This window comes from Sabethes cyaneus, chromosome 2, assembly GCF_943734655.1.
Source record: "Sabethes cyaneus chromosome 2, idSabCyanKW18_F2, whole genome shotgun sequence".
NCBI lineage: Eukaryota > Metazoa > Arthropoda > Insecta > Diptera > Culicidae > Sabethes > Sabethes cyaneus.
The window spans coordinates 63,564,882-63,584,232 of record NC_071354.1 but is presented as its reverse complement, the minus strand read 5'-3'; the positions used below and the strand labels follow the sequence as shown (position 1 = coordinate 63,584,232).

Below are 19,351 nucleotides of genomic sequence, written 5' to 3'. Positions count from 1 at the left end.
AGTCTCCTTCATACTTCATACTTCAGAAATGTTAATCAAATAAGAATACATTCACTAGAGGAAAAACATTATAAAACCTGATAGACTTTGGAATGCTCTGATAAAAGTACTATAAGAAATGAATAAGACCAATTTGCGATTGGATTGTTACTTCGGGTTTACCTCAAAACGCAAGACAGTTTACTCCACCCAATTGTTCTCCGCGAAATAGGACTTTCGCCTCTCGGAGATCTGAAAAATATCTATGATTCCATGTTACACCTTGTTTGTTTTGGTGACAAAGTGAAACGAAAATTTATGCCCCTCCGTGATAATCAGCTAATTATGATATGTAATCATAAAACCCGCTGAAACGTACCTGGTTCCACTCAATCCTCACGTCCGTTCAGTAGGTCCTCGTCCCATGCAATAGAAATAGAGAATAAAAGTCACATTTCATGCTAAATTCCTCTACCTCCACCACCTGAGAGTAGAATCATTTTTGATTGCTATTTTGACACACCATATCCTGTCGTACCACTCCCATTTCCACTCCATTATGCCAATTGTGTATGTGTGTATGTGTCCCATTCCTGTATGATCCCAGGCGTGCGATAACGCGGGAAAATGGTGCACCACAGGGAATGAATCAACTGAAAGGCTGAAAGTTCCGTTCTCGAATATTGCCCTCTCCCTCCGCGAGGGAGGGGTGGGGGAAAGAAGGAAACGAGAAGGATGTTTCAAAAGTTCGCCTTACTGTCTCCAGTCTTTGTTGGCAACCGGCCCAAATGTGTTGGTGATTGTGATTGGCCGTGCGTTACTGAAATTTCGTATAAATATATCATCGATGAGATGAGAAGCTTCGATAAAGTGGCCGCTTTTGTTGCGTCGGTGTGACTGACCTTGAATAGAACGCCAGACACGAGACGATAATGATAGCCCGCTGGTCGGTCATCGAGGGGACAATTAGGAAAAAACAGCGCGGAGAGATCTTCGAAGCGATTCAAGTATTGTTTGCACGTTTGTTTTTACTCCTGGCACGAAATCTTATTATCTTTAGCTATACAAACTTGTCCGAACTATGTGCATAGCGTATTTTGTTTAATTTTGTGTAATATTTAGAAATAATTATTTTGAATTATAATTGAAATCAACAATCGAACTTTAAATCCTTGATTTTCACGAATAATTGAAAAATCTTATTTTAAAATTAATTTCGGGAGGAATCCAGCACCAGTACTAAATCATAAGTCAAACAATAAAAACCAATCGCACCTTGTGACAAACAATGCATTGCAGTATTAATCCAATCAATCAAAACGGTTTCAACTGAATGTGCACAAAGCACCTTCGGAATGACATTGCAGCAATGTATTGTTCGTAATCATGTTTGTTGCAACATGCATAAAAATATCAACCCACCGACGACGGTCGACCGTCTCCGGTCTAAAATTAGTGCCATTTCGTTCCATAATTATTAGTCTATTTGTCTTTTTTTCATTTAATATCCCCCTACCGCCCACCACCCCGCACTGCATGTCGCCAAAAGCTTCCATAACCCATAACGTCACGAACACCACCCGTCACGTGTGTGTGGTAGGAAAAACGGAACGGAACCCACCAAGGGGGCAGAAAGTCTGCAGCTCCTGTGTCGGCATGAAAAATTCACACAGGCGACAGAAAATCGGGCCAACTCAATCACATATATAGAAGTATAGCACCTGCTTTATGCGCCGGTGTTATTGCGAACGGAGCATAACGGTTCACTGCATATGTCTCGCAGTTTGATTGTTCTTTTTCGATGATACAGTTTGGGTTAACCCTTACCTATCTGACTGTAAATAGCTGAAAACTCAATTTTCTTAGGAAAAATATAAAAAACAGATAAGAATAATAAATAAGTAATAAAATTATGGTAAGGAAAACAACCATATGCTATCCATTTTGTTGCCAAGTTACCAATTTAATTATAAAGTGTCGCCAGAGACTAGACTAAACACGACATAAAGATATAGAGATAATGAGGCGCTGAAAATTATTTTGCCACTGTCATAGAAAGGATTGATATATGCTTTATCCGGATATTAATGAATGAAGTTTCATTCGCTTAGTTTACTTTTTTCTCAGAAACTCTTTTTGCAAGTTACAATTACTTTCGGCTGTACTCTGTTTTTCTATGCAATAATATTCGAAATTTACGGGTGACCCAAAAAAGAAAAACTACTCGTTTATTTAACAAATTGAATTACAAAAGTTTAGACGATTTAGAAAGAAGGTGCTTCATTTTAGCGATAGTAGTGCACCCAGTTGTTGGATATGAAAACTTTTGACAGTTTACAGCGTACAGTGTACAGCGTTTTGTTAGTAAACAGCTCTGCTCGGGCTATTTTTTCACAGTTTAAAACTAACGTGGTTCCGAGATATTCATCATACAGAAGTCCCAGCGTCGGTAAAGAGCAGCGTTATACAAACTTAATGAGCATTACTTCAATCACCCTCCCTTGCCTAATTTTTCGCTCTTTTCCCTTTACGCGTTGTCTCCCCTGAGATGCTATCAACATCTTTCTTTCATTACATTCTTCTACCGTTCCCTACGTCGATAATAAAAACTTCCGTAATAAAAAAATCCAGACAGACAAAGAAAATAATTGTGCACAGTTCCTCCAAAATCCATCAGCGTTAACTCGGGAGCAGGCAAAACTTCTCCGTTATTCTAAAATTACTGTGACGCGCGCGTTTTAGCGCCGGACAACTCCTAATACCGGAAACTTCTGACTTTCATAGTTCAAATTACATGTGTAATTTTATAGGTCAGAATCATTCTTGAAAACAGAGATTTGTTTGCTTTTATCTACCGCCGATCGAATTGTTATGTTTCGGCTAAATTTTGGATCAGCATTACAGTATTATTCCGTCGCAGAAAATTTCGTTTTTCGTGTATAAAATATTTTCCAAGCTCCATAGTTAATTTTTCCACAAAGATATTCAATTCGTTGAAAAATATAAATTGTACTCAGTGATTCCCGTCACCCAGTACCGGACACCGAGCCGTCCCCCAATACCGAACATCAAAATGCTTTGCTTGGTTCAGTCAAATTCTTGAATGAGATCAATATTTTGCAAAAAAAAGAGATTGAGAAGAAAGAAAACCTCACTTATACCGAACCGGTTATCTTAAATATAAAAAAAAACAAGGAAACCAGTTGATGATCAATTTTTCATAGAAAATAGAAGGGTTTCGATGTAATGCGTAAAAAACTATTAATTTTTAAGTAAAGCAATTTTTCAAACATCTTTAGTCAACAAGTATGCAAGAAATAAGAGATTTTAAACATTTTGACCTGCATTTTTCATAACTATAAGCCCTGAATTGGTTTATTTTATGATTCCTATCATGTATCGGGTACTTGGAGACACAATCTTTAAGTAATGATTTTTATCGATTTCTCATTTGGCTTAGAGGTTCATCAGTGATGCAAGTACGTGTAACCTATTTTTATTGGAAAATAGTCTTCTAAATTACTCTTCCAGTTAATAAAAACTGAAGTAATGCTAAGCGTTGATTTTATATATGAGTAATTCTCGCTGAAACGGGGCCACTACTGACACGAGGTCTTCAAATATTAGAACTTTTACGCTTAATTGATCGAAAATGGTTAAAAAAATAAGAATTACATTTTTGATACCTCGAAATAGTGGACCCCTCGTTCGCCAAGGGGCCTAACAGTTTCAAAAAAGTTGAATTTTGAGCAAACCTTGAGATCTATATCATGTGATATTTCATAAATTTGCCATGAAACAACTAACAAATGGCCCGGTTCTGTAAAGAAGAAGAACAGGGCTTTGAAATGGAGTAAAAAAAATTTTGACGGCCATCTTGGATTTGGTCGCCATGTTGGATTTTATCATAAAATGGCCGTTTTCACTATGAGCCTCCCAACCGATTTTCATTTTAAGACCACCATTGGGAAGCTGAGAAACAATGCTATAAGAAACATTCATCAAGTTAAATGCGCAGGTTAGGGTGGATAAATTCTAAATTGTTCACCAAAGTTTTATCTTCCACCGGAGTATTTTTACTTCATATCTTGTCTATCTAATCAACTTTAACGAGAACAAGATCGATTTATATGAGTAGAACTCAAAAATTTGATACCAAAATAGATCAATTTTTTCCAGATAAACGCCACCTAGCGAGCTAATCCTGTAAAATGCTACATGTAACTTTGAAGATCTCGTGTACGCGTATATTTTTGTAGAAGGAAGCATCATTCTAGGTGGTAAGGATTTCGTGATATAAACATCACAAACCTGAAAAAATCCGATTTTCCGACTTAATTTAAAAAAAACCCTCTTATTAAAAGGTCCCCCCCCGCTATTCATAATTTTATCATACAGTCCAGTATAATTGGAATTTTCAATCATACCCAACAATATGCTTTATAGAAACAATAAACAGCACGACCTTTACGTTATTCTTTATTGCCCAAAAATATGGTTTGAATTGATTTCAAATAGGTGTCTCAGTATCCTATACTCGTTGTCTCACTCTTCCCATCTGTTGGTTAACAGTGAGACAAAATTCAACCTTCACATTTGTGGTTATTACCAGGGCTTGAAAAAGGATCGCAAGTTGAATGTGAATGCCGTGAATGCGAACTTTCCGCATTCAAACTCCGCTTTTTTAACGATCATTTGACTGTTTTTTGAATCCAGTCAAACTGCCGCTTGCGCTGCTGCCGTCTTACAATTCATGCGGCATCTCAGCAAAAGCAAACAGTCGATCTCCCGTTTTGCTTCGCGCTTTGAGAATATAAACTGCAAACTGACTGGAAGCATACGGTGACGTATTTTTTCGTTTCTCTTTTTGTCTCCAAATCGGCTGCTCACAGTACTAGTTTGTCACCCGGACGTCGGTCCGACGCAAGCAAAATATTCATTTGTATTGGACGGAGTTCGACCGACTTCTTCCATGCACATGTATTGGTTGTTTTTTTTGTAGTATTGAATCATACGTTTCTGCGGTTGCTTTTCGTTAGCGTGGTGATTGCCAGTCAGTTGACTGTTTTGCAGTCATTCGCTGCTCCAAACGGTAAAGGCAACTTGATCGAAACGAAAATGTCAAAAAGCTCTAGAACACGTTCGTTCTGCTGCATGCTACCGGCGTTTGACTGAGCAAACCGCCAGTTGTGTTATGCATAGCGTTCGTATTCCATCTCTAAACAGACGGTGTGAACTTGAATGCGCGTTGGTATGACTGCGGTAGAAAAAAGGATCGGTCGAAGCCCTGGTTATAACTAATTTAGCTTATAACCAAAACGACTGAAACTTTTTTTCAGGCGACTAGTAGGATATACCTTTCAAATGGATTGAAGAACTCGTTGGTAGCTATCATCAATTTTTAAAATTTTTTTAAAAAAGTGTCTCAATGTAGACGTCTCTCCCCTATTTCATTATTGATTTATTATATTTTTCTTTTATAGCTGTATACTTCTTGGACAAATTTTTTCATATTTAAATCATTTTATATTTCTTATATCTTTTTGGTGTCATTTTTGTATGATTGTTGTATCATTTACCAAAAATTCCATGACGGAAGTAGTATTGAAATTCAACAACACATACACCGATTGTGTTCAAATTTTGTGTTCCTTGTTCCTTTTCGCAAAATGTTTGACCCATATTTTCTTCTGAGTTAAATGGTCCCAAAGATCGTCATTTTTGCCAAATTTCTTCTTCTTCTTCGAGCAGCATAGAGCCAGGGTGACTCTTGCTGTATGAAAAATTCCGCTACACTGCACTCGGTTAAATGTGTTTTATTTATTTTTTTGAAATGTGGTTTGAACCAAAATGTGTTTTATTTTTATCCGCAAAAAAATTGATTTTTTTTGGGAAATGAACCAGAAATCGTTTCTTCACCAGAAACATCCGTTTTATTACAGGTAAACATAAAACACCTGGTGCCTCCATTGAGTTCTCAAACGTTTTTTTTTGTTTAAATTTTTTTTGCAATAAATTATGAAAATCGTGAATTTAAAAAAAAGACAGGCCGGCAAAATGACTATTTTGGGACCGCTCTCAGAAAGGGTCATGCTTTTTCCACTGTGACCAGTACACTCAAGTACTTTTTTACCCGGTTTGTTTTTTCGATTATTAAGAACTGAGCAACTTAAGGACCATTCATTTATTTCTCAATACATTTGGGAGAGACCCTACATTCGTCACGTAGTTTGTAAATAGTCCCTAAGTTACACTGTTTTTGAGTAAACGAAAAAAAAACAACCGTGTAAAGACTTTAGTGTACAGTTGATTTATTGCGATATCGCCCGGGTGTTTGCTGTATCCTGCACTGCATTTCGTTTTGCTATGAAAATCGCGTGCCTGTGTGTATTGGGTTCTACCATTATTTTAAAGCTTGTTCTACTTTACCCATCTCGTTCCTCATACGCCAGTGCTTTCTCCAATTATTGCTGTGTCCCTGGCGAGTCCTCATTACGTTTCTTTGCCCAATACACTAACTCAAGAGTGGTTTTTACACTGTCAAAGAGGTTTCCTCGGGGTAATATAGGACTCAGCATGACGGAAGGGTAACGAGGGGCATGAGAATAAACCCACGCACTTTGATATCGAAAGACCCGATATTACTAAGATCCCATTTTTCTATAGCTTTAGATGAAAAGAAAACAAAATAAAAAGCATAAATTACGACCAAAAGTTCTACTTTTGCGTAAATTGCTTTGTTTTCGTTCAACTGAAGAATACATTGTGCAATATAATCAACAGCACCAACAGCGACTTTGCGATTCTGTGCAGCAGATAATGTAATTTAGATTGATCAAAATTGTCACGACTGAACGTGACATTGAAAGTCGTCGGCATTATCGCTATTATTGCACTTCATCTATCAATTTGTTTAAGTAAGCAAAGCGCGCAAGTTGACAAGACAGCCGGCCGCTAAATGTGCCTTTTGTATTCTAGCGCTGGGCGCTTTCCGCCGCTCAGTCTGGGGCTGTCCCGGATGAAATGGAACGGAAACACTGAAGTGCATACATATACTGGGTACTGCTAATGCGGACCAGAGGCAACCTCGCGATTGTGAATGAGATCTAACAGACATATTAGAGCACGCAGCAAAAAATCTCATAATGAATTTTCCAGTGCAATAAAACCTAAACTTTCCACCTTGATACACATAGACGTGAATTATGAAACAAAGTTGTTTTGTGCGTACAACTGTCATGCGGAATAGTGAATTTACTTGATGTCTATTTTTACTTCGGAAACCTTCATTCTCGACGCAAAATAAACGTACTCATTTAGCAATGGTAAATTACCATGCATATTGAATCATTCAATCGTGGTCATTTCTCACGTTTGTAGTCATATATTTCCACCATCGTTCTGCAAAACCTAACGCTGAATGCGTTACTAATGTTCGAAACGACCCCGTCAGAGTCATACACAAGACCAATGACCATGGTGATTTCCCCAGGACGTGTACGCTTTTTATTACATATGAATATGTACACTCTGTCTGTATCCGTATGTTATTGTTTTGCCGTAATATCCTTGCTACATGCAACTTGGCATTCCTTTGCCGTTGTTTATTATCAACACTCTGTTATCTCGTTCGGCAATGGTCTATTCGTGATGGTCATTGAATCGGTACGGTGGTGCAAGGTGATGGCCTCTCACCTCCCACCATTCATTGACTGACCCTCCCCGGTTCAATCTATAAATTAAAACGTATATACAAACCCATCAAGACAAATGCGAAGGTAATAGCATCGCATATCGTGCCGCCCCGTAAAACTGACATTTCGAATTTCTATTTGGGTGGTACCTAACAGAATTTAAAAATGAAACAACCCTCCAACTGACTTTAATTCATTAAATGCAGCCCTGTGGATTGGGGGATGGTGAATGCGACCGCAGCGGGTTTAGCAATTTAAACAGTCAAGGTTACTGGGAGAAAGTCTGGCGGAAATAGTTTTTTTAAATGGAAAAATAACATTTTATAGACGTATAGCCCCGGGAAACGATACATCAAAAATGTTGAGTGTTGCATGATACGATCAATACTGAAGTCATTGGTTCAGTAGCTAAGCTAGCAAGTCGTATTTTTGTGCCTTTCATTGCAGCCGCGGCTGCAATTGACGTGATGGTCCCACAAGTAGGGTAATGTCGTTATGTCGGGCCACTGTTATGGTCGGGCCGTCACGATTTTACAGTTTTAGTTACTCGTGAGATCTATGTACAAGCATTGTAAAACTTCGTACTGTGACAGTTAACTTTTCATAATATTGTAAGTTTCAATCGTCTATTCAAAACACGCGTACTGAATTTAGTGATTGAATCTTACGAAAAAAGTTTTCCAGGCGCAGTGAACTTTACTTCAAGAAATGATTCATGAAAGGCAATTATCGAGATAAATACTAGAAATGTATTAAGTATGTTGTACTCCATACGAAGTCTATAGAAATATCCCGTCCAGAAAGGTTTTTGGGATAAGGGTAAGGCGAAATGCTACAAAAACGCATACTGTGAAGGTCGGGCCACTTGTGTAGTCATGGTTGGGCCACCATAATTTTAAACGCAGAAGCACAATATTCGCTACAGAACGTCAGTTACGTGAAATGTGATAAAATAAAGCAATATTAATACAACAAAAACTTAGATTGTTGTTGTTTTTTTCATTGTAGTAGCCGTGGGGCAAGACACTGTATGGATGTATGGATAATATTATAAAGTGTCTTACCCCTCGGTAGTAGCACACTTCGGAAAAGGCGATTGTAGTTATATGCATTATAGAAAATCGCCAAAATTTCACAAAAATGTAATTAAAAATAAGGTTTTTCACGGAATTCATGTTTTACGAATCTCTATATAGAATTTCAATACGTATTTCTTGGATTTTCAGCGGTGGCTGTACAACATGGCCCGACTGTGACAACCAGGGATGGTTCAATCACTTTGACTCAATTTTGATTCATTTGACAGTACCGTCTCAGCCGAGCCAAATATAACAATGTTATATATGGGACATTCGTAGAACTAGTTCTAATCTACAATTTTTCTGAACGAACTTTTGCTGTATCGTTTGTAGTTACGGTGCTACAGCGCTAGTAGCTCACCAGTGACTAAATGAACGTTCATTTAGTCACTAACAAGATACTAGCATTGTAGCGCCGTAACTACAAAAGATAGAGCAAAACTTTATTCAGCAAAATTATAGATAATAACCTGTTCTACAAATCTCCCATATGTAGCTTTGTCATATGTCGCCCCGTTAAGACAGTACTGTCAAATGAATCAAAATTGAGTCAAAGTTATCGAACCATCCCTGGTGACAACATTTTTTGCCGTAGATGCCCATAACTTTATTATTTTTCAAGCAATCAGTTCAGAATTTACCTTAAATATACCTTAGTCTTAGACCTTTGCAACGATGTATTTAGATTTCCGAAATTCATTTTGAAACGGAAGTTATGGATGAATGCCAAAAGGTGGCCCAACCACGACGATGTTCCTCTATCGTTAATTCCCTATTTGCCGCATTTACTACTGTTGGTTTATCGTTTAGTACGTTTAGTGGAAAAGTATACATTTTCTATCATCAAATTTTAAAGTTTTATACCTATTAGTTAATACATTTGCAAGTGTTTGTTTTAGTATTGATATATAAATAAAAATTTAGTAATTATTTTGCTAAACTTTGCTGATAACTTTGCTAATTTGCTGATAATTTGACAAATGTTAGCGCTAATATCAAAAACCTCATAATGAAATTATATCCCCCCTCACCGCTCTGAAGACCGGAAGGCGATTCCTGTTGGTCCTAACTAACCTTTTATTGAAACGATGTTCGAGGGATTATTAACAAAACAAACATTAACTAAACATTCTTTTCTAAGCACCTTAGTGCAGGCTTCACTAGTGTTTATTTCGAAACAGGACCTGATGAAGCCATGCAAGTTGTAAGTAAAAAGCGTATCTGAACAGAACAAAAAAAAGCGTATCTGAATAGAACAAAATAAATAGTAGAATTTAACCGGAAAAGGTTTCTACTTTTCTTGCTTTAATTAAAATAAACATTAAAAATATTGCAAATCAACAGACTATTAGAAGACATGTTTTACTATTGAGAAAAGTGTTGGAGAGATCGTTTCTTTATTTGTTGTTCGAAGATTAAGCTGAAACGGTACTGAATCCCAGCAAGGACTTAAAAATGACGTCCATGTGAGGATATGGGTGCGATCAATGTCGGCCATGTTGGGATTCAGTTCCGTTTCACCTTAAGGCGCATCACTCGCTTGAAGTGAATGAACTCCATGGTATTTAGAAAGGAGTCGCTGAGTCGGAGGGTTCCTATAAAGTAAATTCTACACTATTATTTCCTTTCCATTATCTCACCCTACAGTAAAGATGGATGCGACCAGCCATTATGAGTTTCAAGCAAGGGTTCAGTACAGAGACTATAGATTACAGAGGCACCGAGACACTCAAAAACCGCTAAATTTTGAACGAAAGCTACCTTCATTTATGATGGTACTCTCCGTTTTGTTTCAAAATTTAGCGGCTTTTGAGTGTCTCGGCGCCTCTGTAATCTACAGTCTCTGTACGGTTCAGTTTTAACTGAAACATTGTTATTCTAAACATTGGTTTTTAAGCGGTTAGAGTAGAAATTGAAAGTCATGCTTAATTTATTTTGGTTATCTGAATAATACTTACTTTTCAAATTCAATTCAATACTCCACTGGTCATGAACATTCTCAATTAGTGCCCGGAAAAACCAATTCCTAATATCTACTATCTAATTCTATTTTCAGCTTCCTGAAAGACGTAATTGCTGCAAAAAACTACACATTGAAGCCGAGAGTAGTCCTTCCAGACGACTATGTGAAAGGTAATTAAAATAAATTTTCCTTTCTCTAGCTCGCTCTTATGCATTCGAGGAGCAACAATAAGAGTTGCATAATGTTTTGAGCAATCTCTCGCTAACAGAGGGTGGAATAACTCTAAATCAAAGAAAAAATTATGAAAAAGATTATTCTTACATTTCGATAAATGAACTTTTTCTTTCTATAGACCAGTTGCAACTAAATTGCAGAGATGGTTTGAACTCCGAAGAAGATACTTTGGATGAGCACTTTAACTAATTTGCCTGCGATTGTATGCTGCGTTGCCTTTTAGTATGTGCAATCGTTTCGAATCGCATTTATTTCAGTCAGCATTCATCAGCACGTGCCACACCGCACTGATATTATCGCACAATCTGATCACCAGCAAGCGCTCTTCGCTTACAGCGAAGCAGCAAATAGTAGAGGACAAGCTGGCATGGATGAATTTGCTGAGCTAAAAATGATTCTTCCCAACGATTATTAAAAATATGTTTCCAAGCCATAGCAGTCAATTACTGTTTTTGCCGAATTAAATAAATATCCATAATGGATACTGCTTGCCAGATTCGACTTCCTACCGTAAACATATAAATGTTCGTCAGATTTTGGGGAATCTTGTTTAAATTATTCATTTTAACGGGATATCGCAAGACAATTAAATTTAGATTCTAAAATTCTACGGTTTAATATCCGTTCACGTCAGCGTTATATTTCACTTTACACAAATAATAATAATAACCGCCAAAACTGGGAATGACTGTAGGTATCACACGACGCCTGACTATTTGGTCGGCGTTGTAACACGGACGATGCCATCAGTCAACCAATTAAAAGAATGAGATAATAACAAGCCGCCTGATTGTGTTGCAGCAACTTCATAGCAAAATTTACGCGTGCAATGGCCTGAAATAAAGTTGTTTAGTTTACAGTGAATAAATTGAGTAATTTTTCGGCGTGATTGCAAGAAACCTTTATTGATTTCAAATTGCTGGTCAATCATCTACAAAAAGTGATGTGCACTATTATTACAATCGGTTTACAAAAAAGCTGTGAAAATTCAAATTATTTTGGCGATATTGACTAGATAAGTTTTGTTTGAAATATTTCTCTCAACCATCAATTATATTTTACCACAACTTCGTACAAACTTGACATCTTTAGCTAATAAATCTGTCTCCAATCGTAATGGATCACGTTTTATTACCGTAATTAATGTTGATATGAATAGTCAGTTTCAGTCTCAGCTTCCTTATACAAATCAAATTAAACCTGATTTCACCGGGGACGGATGATCTGAACCGTAATTGGAATATTCTTCCTTTGTTACGGCACGTGCAACAAAGCAAACATCTTCTCTCGAAATGCTGTCACGAAACAACAAAATATAGGGGGATTAGGGGCATAATGAGCACCCGGGGCGAAATGGGCACCCCTCTTTTCTACGAAAGTACGCATTTTATAACATCATAAGGCATGCGAAACACTGCTGTAGGTACTACAGTATCTATTTATCAAAAAATGAGTGATCTCTACTGTTAAAACACGGAGTTATATTAAAAAACTCAACTTGGTTCTCAGACGCTGAAAAAATTATAATTTTGGTGCACTACCAAATAAGCTTTTACGATCATTTAAATATTTTAAACTATCAAGTGCAACAACCCATTTTTATTTTAACTACTTCAGTGGGGGCGAAATGGGCACCCTTAGCTGGGGTGAAACGAGCACTATGTCACATTAACTAACCTGTCAGTTTCTTTGTTTATCGCGTCAATGCTTGTTTACAGTGATGGTATAAATATGCCAAGAGAATCCGGAAGACATAATTGGTCAAAAAAGGCCTTGCAAGTGGCCTTGACCGCTCTAAGGCGAGACGGAATACTCACAAAACAAGTCGCCAAGTACCACAGCATTCTGCGGCAGACGTTAGCGCGGCCATACGAATGTGAGGCCATACGAAAGGGCAATTTCGGAGCAGGAAGTGGACCAAATTGATTCCTTCAAAACAGTTTTCGCTCCCGCTGCAGAACAAGAGCTGGTGGTCCATATTTTGTATGTGGAGGTTCGATGCTACGGTATTTACTACCCGTGAAATCAGAACCCTCGTATACCAGCTGGTAGAGGGAAACGGAAAAGCATATGTCTTCAACACTAAAACACAGCTAGCTTAAGCGTCATCCGAAACTTTCCTTGTGTGCTCTAGAGGCAACCTCTGCGGCTTAATTGCCTTTAAGCGGCTTGCGGTCAATAGTTTTATCGGCATTTTGACACGTTTTATGTTTGTGTATGTATGGGTGTGTATGTGTATATGTGTATGTATGTGTTTATGTATGTGTATATGCATGTGTGTGAGTGTGTGTGTATGTGTGTGTGGTTGTTGTTCTTATATACATTCTTCAAGCATGTGTTTATAAGGGTGCTCATTATGCCCCAGGGGGTGCTCATTGTGCCCCACACACTGACCGATTTTTAGTTTTTGAAGCAGTAGTTTAAATTGCAATTTTCGTCATCATATCAATTATTTTTTAATTTGTTAACAGTACGCCTTTAATTATCGATAGTGAATGTATGTTTTGCAATGACGACACTTTAAAAATTCCGTCATTTTGGGTGCTTAAATCAGTCAACAAGTTAGGGTGCTCATTATGCCCCTAATGCCCCTAATTTCGGTATGTCCTGTTGACAAGGGCATGCACATTTTAATAACCAAATTATATTAACAATGCAAAGCACTGGACATTGGACTAATTTCATCGATAAGATCTACAAAAAACTAAACTAATATTGGATTTGCTGTACACAATGCAGAGGGTATTATTTGAATTCGAATTTCAGAAATGAAGGACTATTATGATATTTCTTTTACTCATGTTTGGGAGTCTACTAAAGGGCCAAACAGAATGCTGTGTCAACGCATCCGTCAGCGTCAATTTGACAGTAAACCCATGGGAAAACTGTCAGAATAACGCTGACGGACGCGTTGACGCAGCATTCTGTTTGGCCCTTAAGATGCTCAAAATTAACTTTTGATTATTTGAAGGAGGTAGTTTTTGAATTTGAACACTGCCTACGTATAGCGTCCAGCTGAGCCTTGAATGATTTATCAGGTCGTAAAAACAGTGTTGGTAGCAAGCAGTAAACGTGACGAACGCAATGGCTCCTGTCTCACTCGGTATCATGTCTTATTTTATAGAACTGTTGTCTAGACGAAGCAGTCAGTAATTTGTTTTTTAAGGAAAATGAATGAAAACCATAGGTCGAGAAAATAGCGTGACTGTAATTATTATTTCCTTTACATAAAAAAACCTACGATAGCAGACAATATGGTTTCCTATAAATGAAAATACATTCTGGATTTGCACTTTTATATTCTACCACAAGAGGCTAGCCACTGACGCACGAGGAGCGTCCAAATTTACTTTCAGCCAGACTTTTACTGCATAATTTCAAGGATTTAGGAAGAAGAGAAACTACTGGAGTCTGTTCTATCTACAAAAAAACGATCGGCTAGTCGGGAGTACAACGTGCATCATATTTTCGTGGATTTCAAACAGTTCTGGTGAAGGTCGCCAGAGTCCAGCTGCTTTTTTACTGATTTCAGTACTTGTTGCCACTACCGTTTTGTTTTGTTTTTGATATGGCACTTTTCCAGGAGAACAGAGTTGCTAATAGTAGGTAATAATCTGTAATGAACAATTATGAAACGTAGAATCGCGTATCTATTTTTGCTGTTGAACTAGATCCGACAGTAATTCTATCACATAAAATGTTTACAGTGAATTTTATTATCAGTGAATTTTATAAGCATATTATCGGCACTCTACGACCCTTAATTTAATAGCGAAAATAATTGGTCAATTTCATGATCAAATGTTTACTTTGGCATCACTCCATATATATGTCCATTTCCTTGGTAACGTACAGCAACGACGGTCGTGGGTTCTGAATTGCAATCGAAACTAAGTAAAGTTTTTCCTATCATTTCAAGTGAACAGTTTGGGCAAAATTTTTGTAATATCTTACTAAATAACTGTTCGGGTTGTAAATTAAAGTTTTCTATGCCTCAAGTTAAGTTTCGCAAGTGATGTGACGAATGGAACGGCCGGAAAAAATTAATGAAAAATTGACGGCGAAAACGTAAAAATATAGTCATGAATTTTAGTTGGGCAGAAATCTCAGTATTTAGTGTAATTTATGCCCCAAAAAGTAATAGAACCTATAGAATTCGATATGGTTCGATTTGCAAGATCTTATTACGGCCAGCAGGTTTGTTGAACTAATTCTAGTTTTTGTGATGGTGTCCCGAGTCTATGGGAGCATGTTGGTACACTGAAGAAGGGAAGGGAAGGGTGATATTCGGTGGCATACTGACTGCCATAAATGGACTCTAACGACCTTGTCGTTAAACGCGAGTGATGCGCTACGTTCGCGTTTCGGAGACACTCTCTAGTTCTTTCGAATCGTGCAGAGGGTTGCGGCAAGGTGAAGCACTGTTCTGTGTGTTATTCAGTATCGCTATTAAATGTGTGATCACCTTGGGATGGCAGAGGCAATCTACGCCACGCTAAAACGATAGGGTTACAAATCAAAGTGTCAGGACCCAAATATATGGTAGGAAGATACTCCAGAGAAAACAATGTTTGCCTCCCACTGACAGTGACTATTGACGGCGATCAACTGGAAGTGGTTGATGAATTCATATATTTGGGATCTCTCTCGAGTTGCAGATACTACTTGGAGAGATTCCCATCGTACACCTGGCGAAAGTTGGGAGACTGCGGTTGGCCGGCCAAGTTGCAAGGATGCCGGACAAATGTACAGTGAAATCCGTTCTCTTCAAGAACCCCATCGGCACCAGGAATGCAAGGGCCCAATGTGCCAGAAGGCTCGACTAGGTTAAAGTCGACTTGCAAGTGTCGAGACGCGCAACGAATTTGCGACGTGTAGCCCAGGACCGAATAAAATGGAGAGGAATTCTTAATATGGCAAGAGCCACCCCGGCTCAGATATTGCGTGGAGGACTCTGTATTTGTGGCCTTTTTGGAGGATCTGCTACAGCATAAGGATTCGAGATTTGGTCTGTTGTTGTCCGTCCTTCAACGTAACCGTCCTGATAACTTGTCGCGGTTCGCTTTTATTTTAAGAGTTAGTAATGGAGGTATTTAACGGATTCTCAAAACGTTGTATGAAAGTATGCTTAAGTCTTACCGACCGAGAAGTTTAAATCTAACTGGTTTTTACTGGCAGGACGACTTGCAAGGTACTGCCCGTAACGTTGTTCGTCTGTCAGCGTGTGTTAGCCGCGTTTCTCAGCGCGCGTTTTCGAGGGAAGGCTTCGTTCCTATGAAATAGACTAATCTCATGTTTTTAGTCTTGAGCTTAAAATGCGGTCATACATATATATTGATATTTTTTTGAAACGATGGTCCCCCCGTCCTCACCTTTCCGCTCTTCCCCCTCCTTCACCAAAAAATTTTCATTTTCTTTCCCCTACCGTTCCTTCATCAATTGTAGAACCATCGTTTCAAAAAATATATCACTATCATAAGAAATTGCTACGCAATAGCAACCCAAACGCTTGTTTGTTTTACTGTCAGTTGCAGATTAGCTTAATTCTATCAACTTTGCCTTCCCAGACTCAATTAATATCTTTTATGCGTCGATATAATGTGACCAGACTGTTTTCTTCCTTATAAGTCATGTATATGGACTTCTTTTGTGGGTCCTCTTGGTTTAGTCCTTTTCGGATTTATTTTAAAGCTTTACCGATACAAATATTATGTAATTGAACTGAAAATATTCGGTAATACATCAAAATGTAATAAGATAGGAAGTTTTGTTCTGAAACATTTTATTTTTAATGGACCCCACTTGCCCCAGGCGCTCTGAAGGGCCGCCTTCATTTCGACCCATATATTTAATGCCGTTTGTCAAATTATACAACTAGCTTTCGTGTGTAACATGTTAATACACTAATTATGTTTACATACTTTCGAAAAAACATGTACTTTTACGAAAGCATGTCATCGAAAAATCATTTATAGAAAGGGGCGACCAACTTACAACACAAAGTAAAAATGAAGCTCAAATTTAAAGTTAAATTTTGTAGCTTGGAATGCCAAATATAAATAACCTATGATTTTAAGGTATGCGTTGAAGTTGTACCTTTCATTTCTAGAAAGGTTCAGTGGGAGAAAATGTGGTTGAAGCGAGTTATGAGCTCCGTTCCTACTTACCCCGTATTCCCATTTGCCCCGTGGTACCTTATATTTGAGCAGGTCGAAGGGCGCGAATGTTTTCTATGACATTATGCCATTATGTCTAACATCCATTCTACCTATCGCATATCACGCCTAACGTATTTATGCCTAACGTCCCTTATGCCCAACGTCCGTATGCCTTTTGCCCGTATGTCTATTGTCCGTATGTCTCCTCGATCAACACGTGATCGATCTGTGCTACTGTCTAATTGGGTATCATCCAGGTGTGCTTGTGTACAAAGTGCTATAAGCAGGTACTACGTATAAGGCTATGTTTTGGACAGTGGTGTGGTATTCACGTTCCAACTGCGCGTAAAATTTCTCTTTGTCATCATCAGGAGCTACGAGGTGATGGTAGTGCACGTTGATGATGCTTATGTAGAAGAGCCTGCCGTTGATTCTCAACATGCATACGAGAACCGATATTCCACTATCCAATCATCCATTTCCGCATCTCGTCCCACTGATGTGTATTGCCACAGTTCTGGTAAATAGTATGACCATTCCTGAGCTTAGGTACCGTTGCGCCCTCGCTGTACATTTCCGGCAGCGCTACAATATCGAACATGCGACTCTTCCATACGTCGGAATACTCGAGTGCTTCCTTGGAAGTTGAGAGATCAGCAGTTCCAATTATTCCACTGTCCGTTTTTGGAGCCGTCCACCCCTAATGGAGATCAGACACCGCACAATGGGAAAACGAGCTCGTAATCCCAAGAACTAGAAGCCGCTGGTTTAGAATCTTACAAGATACCTATTCTTGTGTAAAAATGCAGATGATGGTTTCATCCTGCGCAGACTTCGGGAAGTGGTCCATTTTGCCCAATTTTCCCCAAAAATCATGATAAAAGCTAATTAAACAGTATAAAACTTATTCCGCCCGTGAAACGAACTCAAATAGCTTCCAAATTTTGTCAAAACATCACAACAGTCAAATTCCATCCATTCCATACTGTGTGAAATGCAAGGATAATCCATTGTGCCCAATTCACCCCCATATACATAGATAACCTAATTAAAGCGATTAAAACTAACTCAAAGGTAAAAACAGTCTTCAAAAAAATGTGTATTTTATCATACTGAATAACTTTGGAGAACAGTTGAAAGCAATAAGTTAAGTGAATGCGGAGTTATTGTGCAGAATTGATTTTTAAGTGTACTTTTTAAATAAATCATTATATCTCGCAACTAGCAAAAGATAAATAGGTAAAGTTGCTCATTTCAGTGTGTTCTATAATTTTTCTGAAGAAAAAAGATTTTTAGGATCTATTCAAAAAAACATAAATTTGTATCACCCTGATAGATGAATATAAGATCACCTTGATACGTTGAAAAGATGCGCTATATTTTATTGATAAACTTCCCCAAAGACACCATCGTTGAAAAATTACGATTTTTTTACGCAATAGCAAATGAACGTGTATTTGCAGATCTAGGAGAGAAAGAGAATCAGGCAAAACGCATCGATTATGAATTGATCACGGTACCAAATCGATGACAATCAACTCTTCTGTTGTCTTTCGAGTAAATTAGTACTAGGGTAGATGCTCCAGTAGTTGTGGTAGTACCAGTAGTGGTGGAAACTCGAAATATATCATAATTTTGGCGGATTTCGAGATAATTTCAGTTTTCTATTGTTAAATATTTATTTGTTAACAGTTTTATCTAAGATATACAGTTAAAATTCAAGAGCCTGGTGCAAAAATTACAAATTTCTTTTCAGCAGTCCAATAGAGTGCAATTGCTTAAGAAATTCGTAACAATCCATAGCATTTTAACAAGCCTACGTTGTTATCCACATGCTGCCATGCTCATTGCAAACGTTGCTAAGGCGGTAAACAACATTCCACTATTATAGGCAAATTTTCCACTATTATAGGAACATTACCACTACTTTAGGAGCACATACTAATGTCAGGAAAATCAATATTTTAGATATATTAACCAGCAGAATGGTATAATTTTGGTATGTATTTAAAGCCAACACTATGGTGCACCATATTATCATGTAGTTCAATTGAAAACTGATAAATTGAGCGTTTAAATTGTCTTTACACACTACCCCCCGACATAATCCCTCCATTACTGGAGCATCTACCCTATTCGAGCTTATTCCCCTGTCTTTGAATTAGTTTTAATCGCTCTAATTAGGTTTTACTATGTATTTAGGGGTGAATTGGGCAAAATGGACTATACCTGCATTTCGCACAG

At 37.9% G+C, this 19,351-nt stretch overlaps 1 protein-coding gene across 1 annotated transcript in view; it reads left to right on the top strand.

The window, feature by feature from the left end:
• Positions 1-19,351, top strand: part of LOC128735496 (glycine receptor subunit alpha-2) — a 56,544-nt gene that overhangs the window by 22,783 nt on the left and 14,410 nt on the right. Inside the window, exon 3 of the mRNA XM_053829977.1 lies at positions 10,809-10,885. Within this exon, the coding sequence (XP_053685952.1) occupies positions 10,809-10,885 (77 nt within the window). The remainder of the gene's footprint in view (positions 1-10,808; positions 10,886-19,351) is intronic.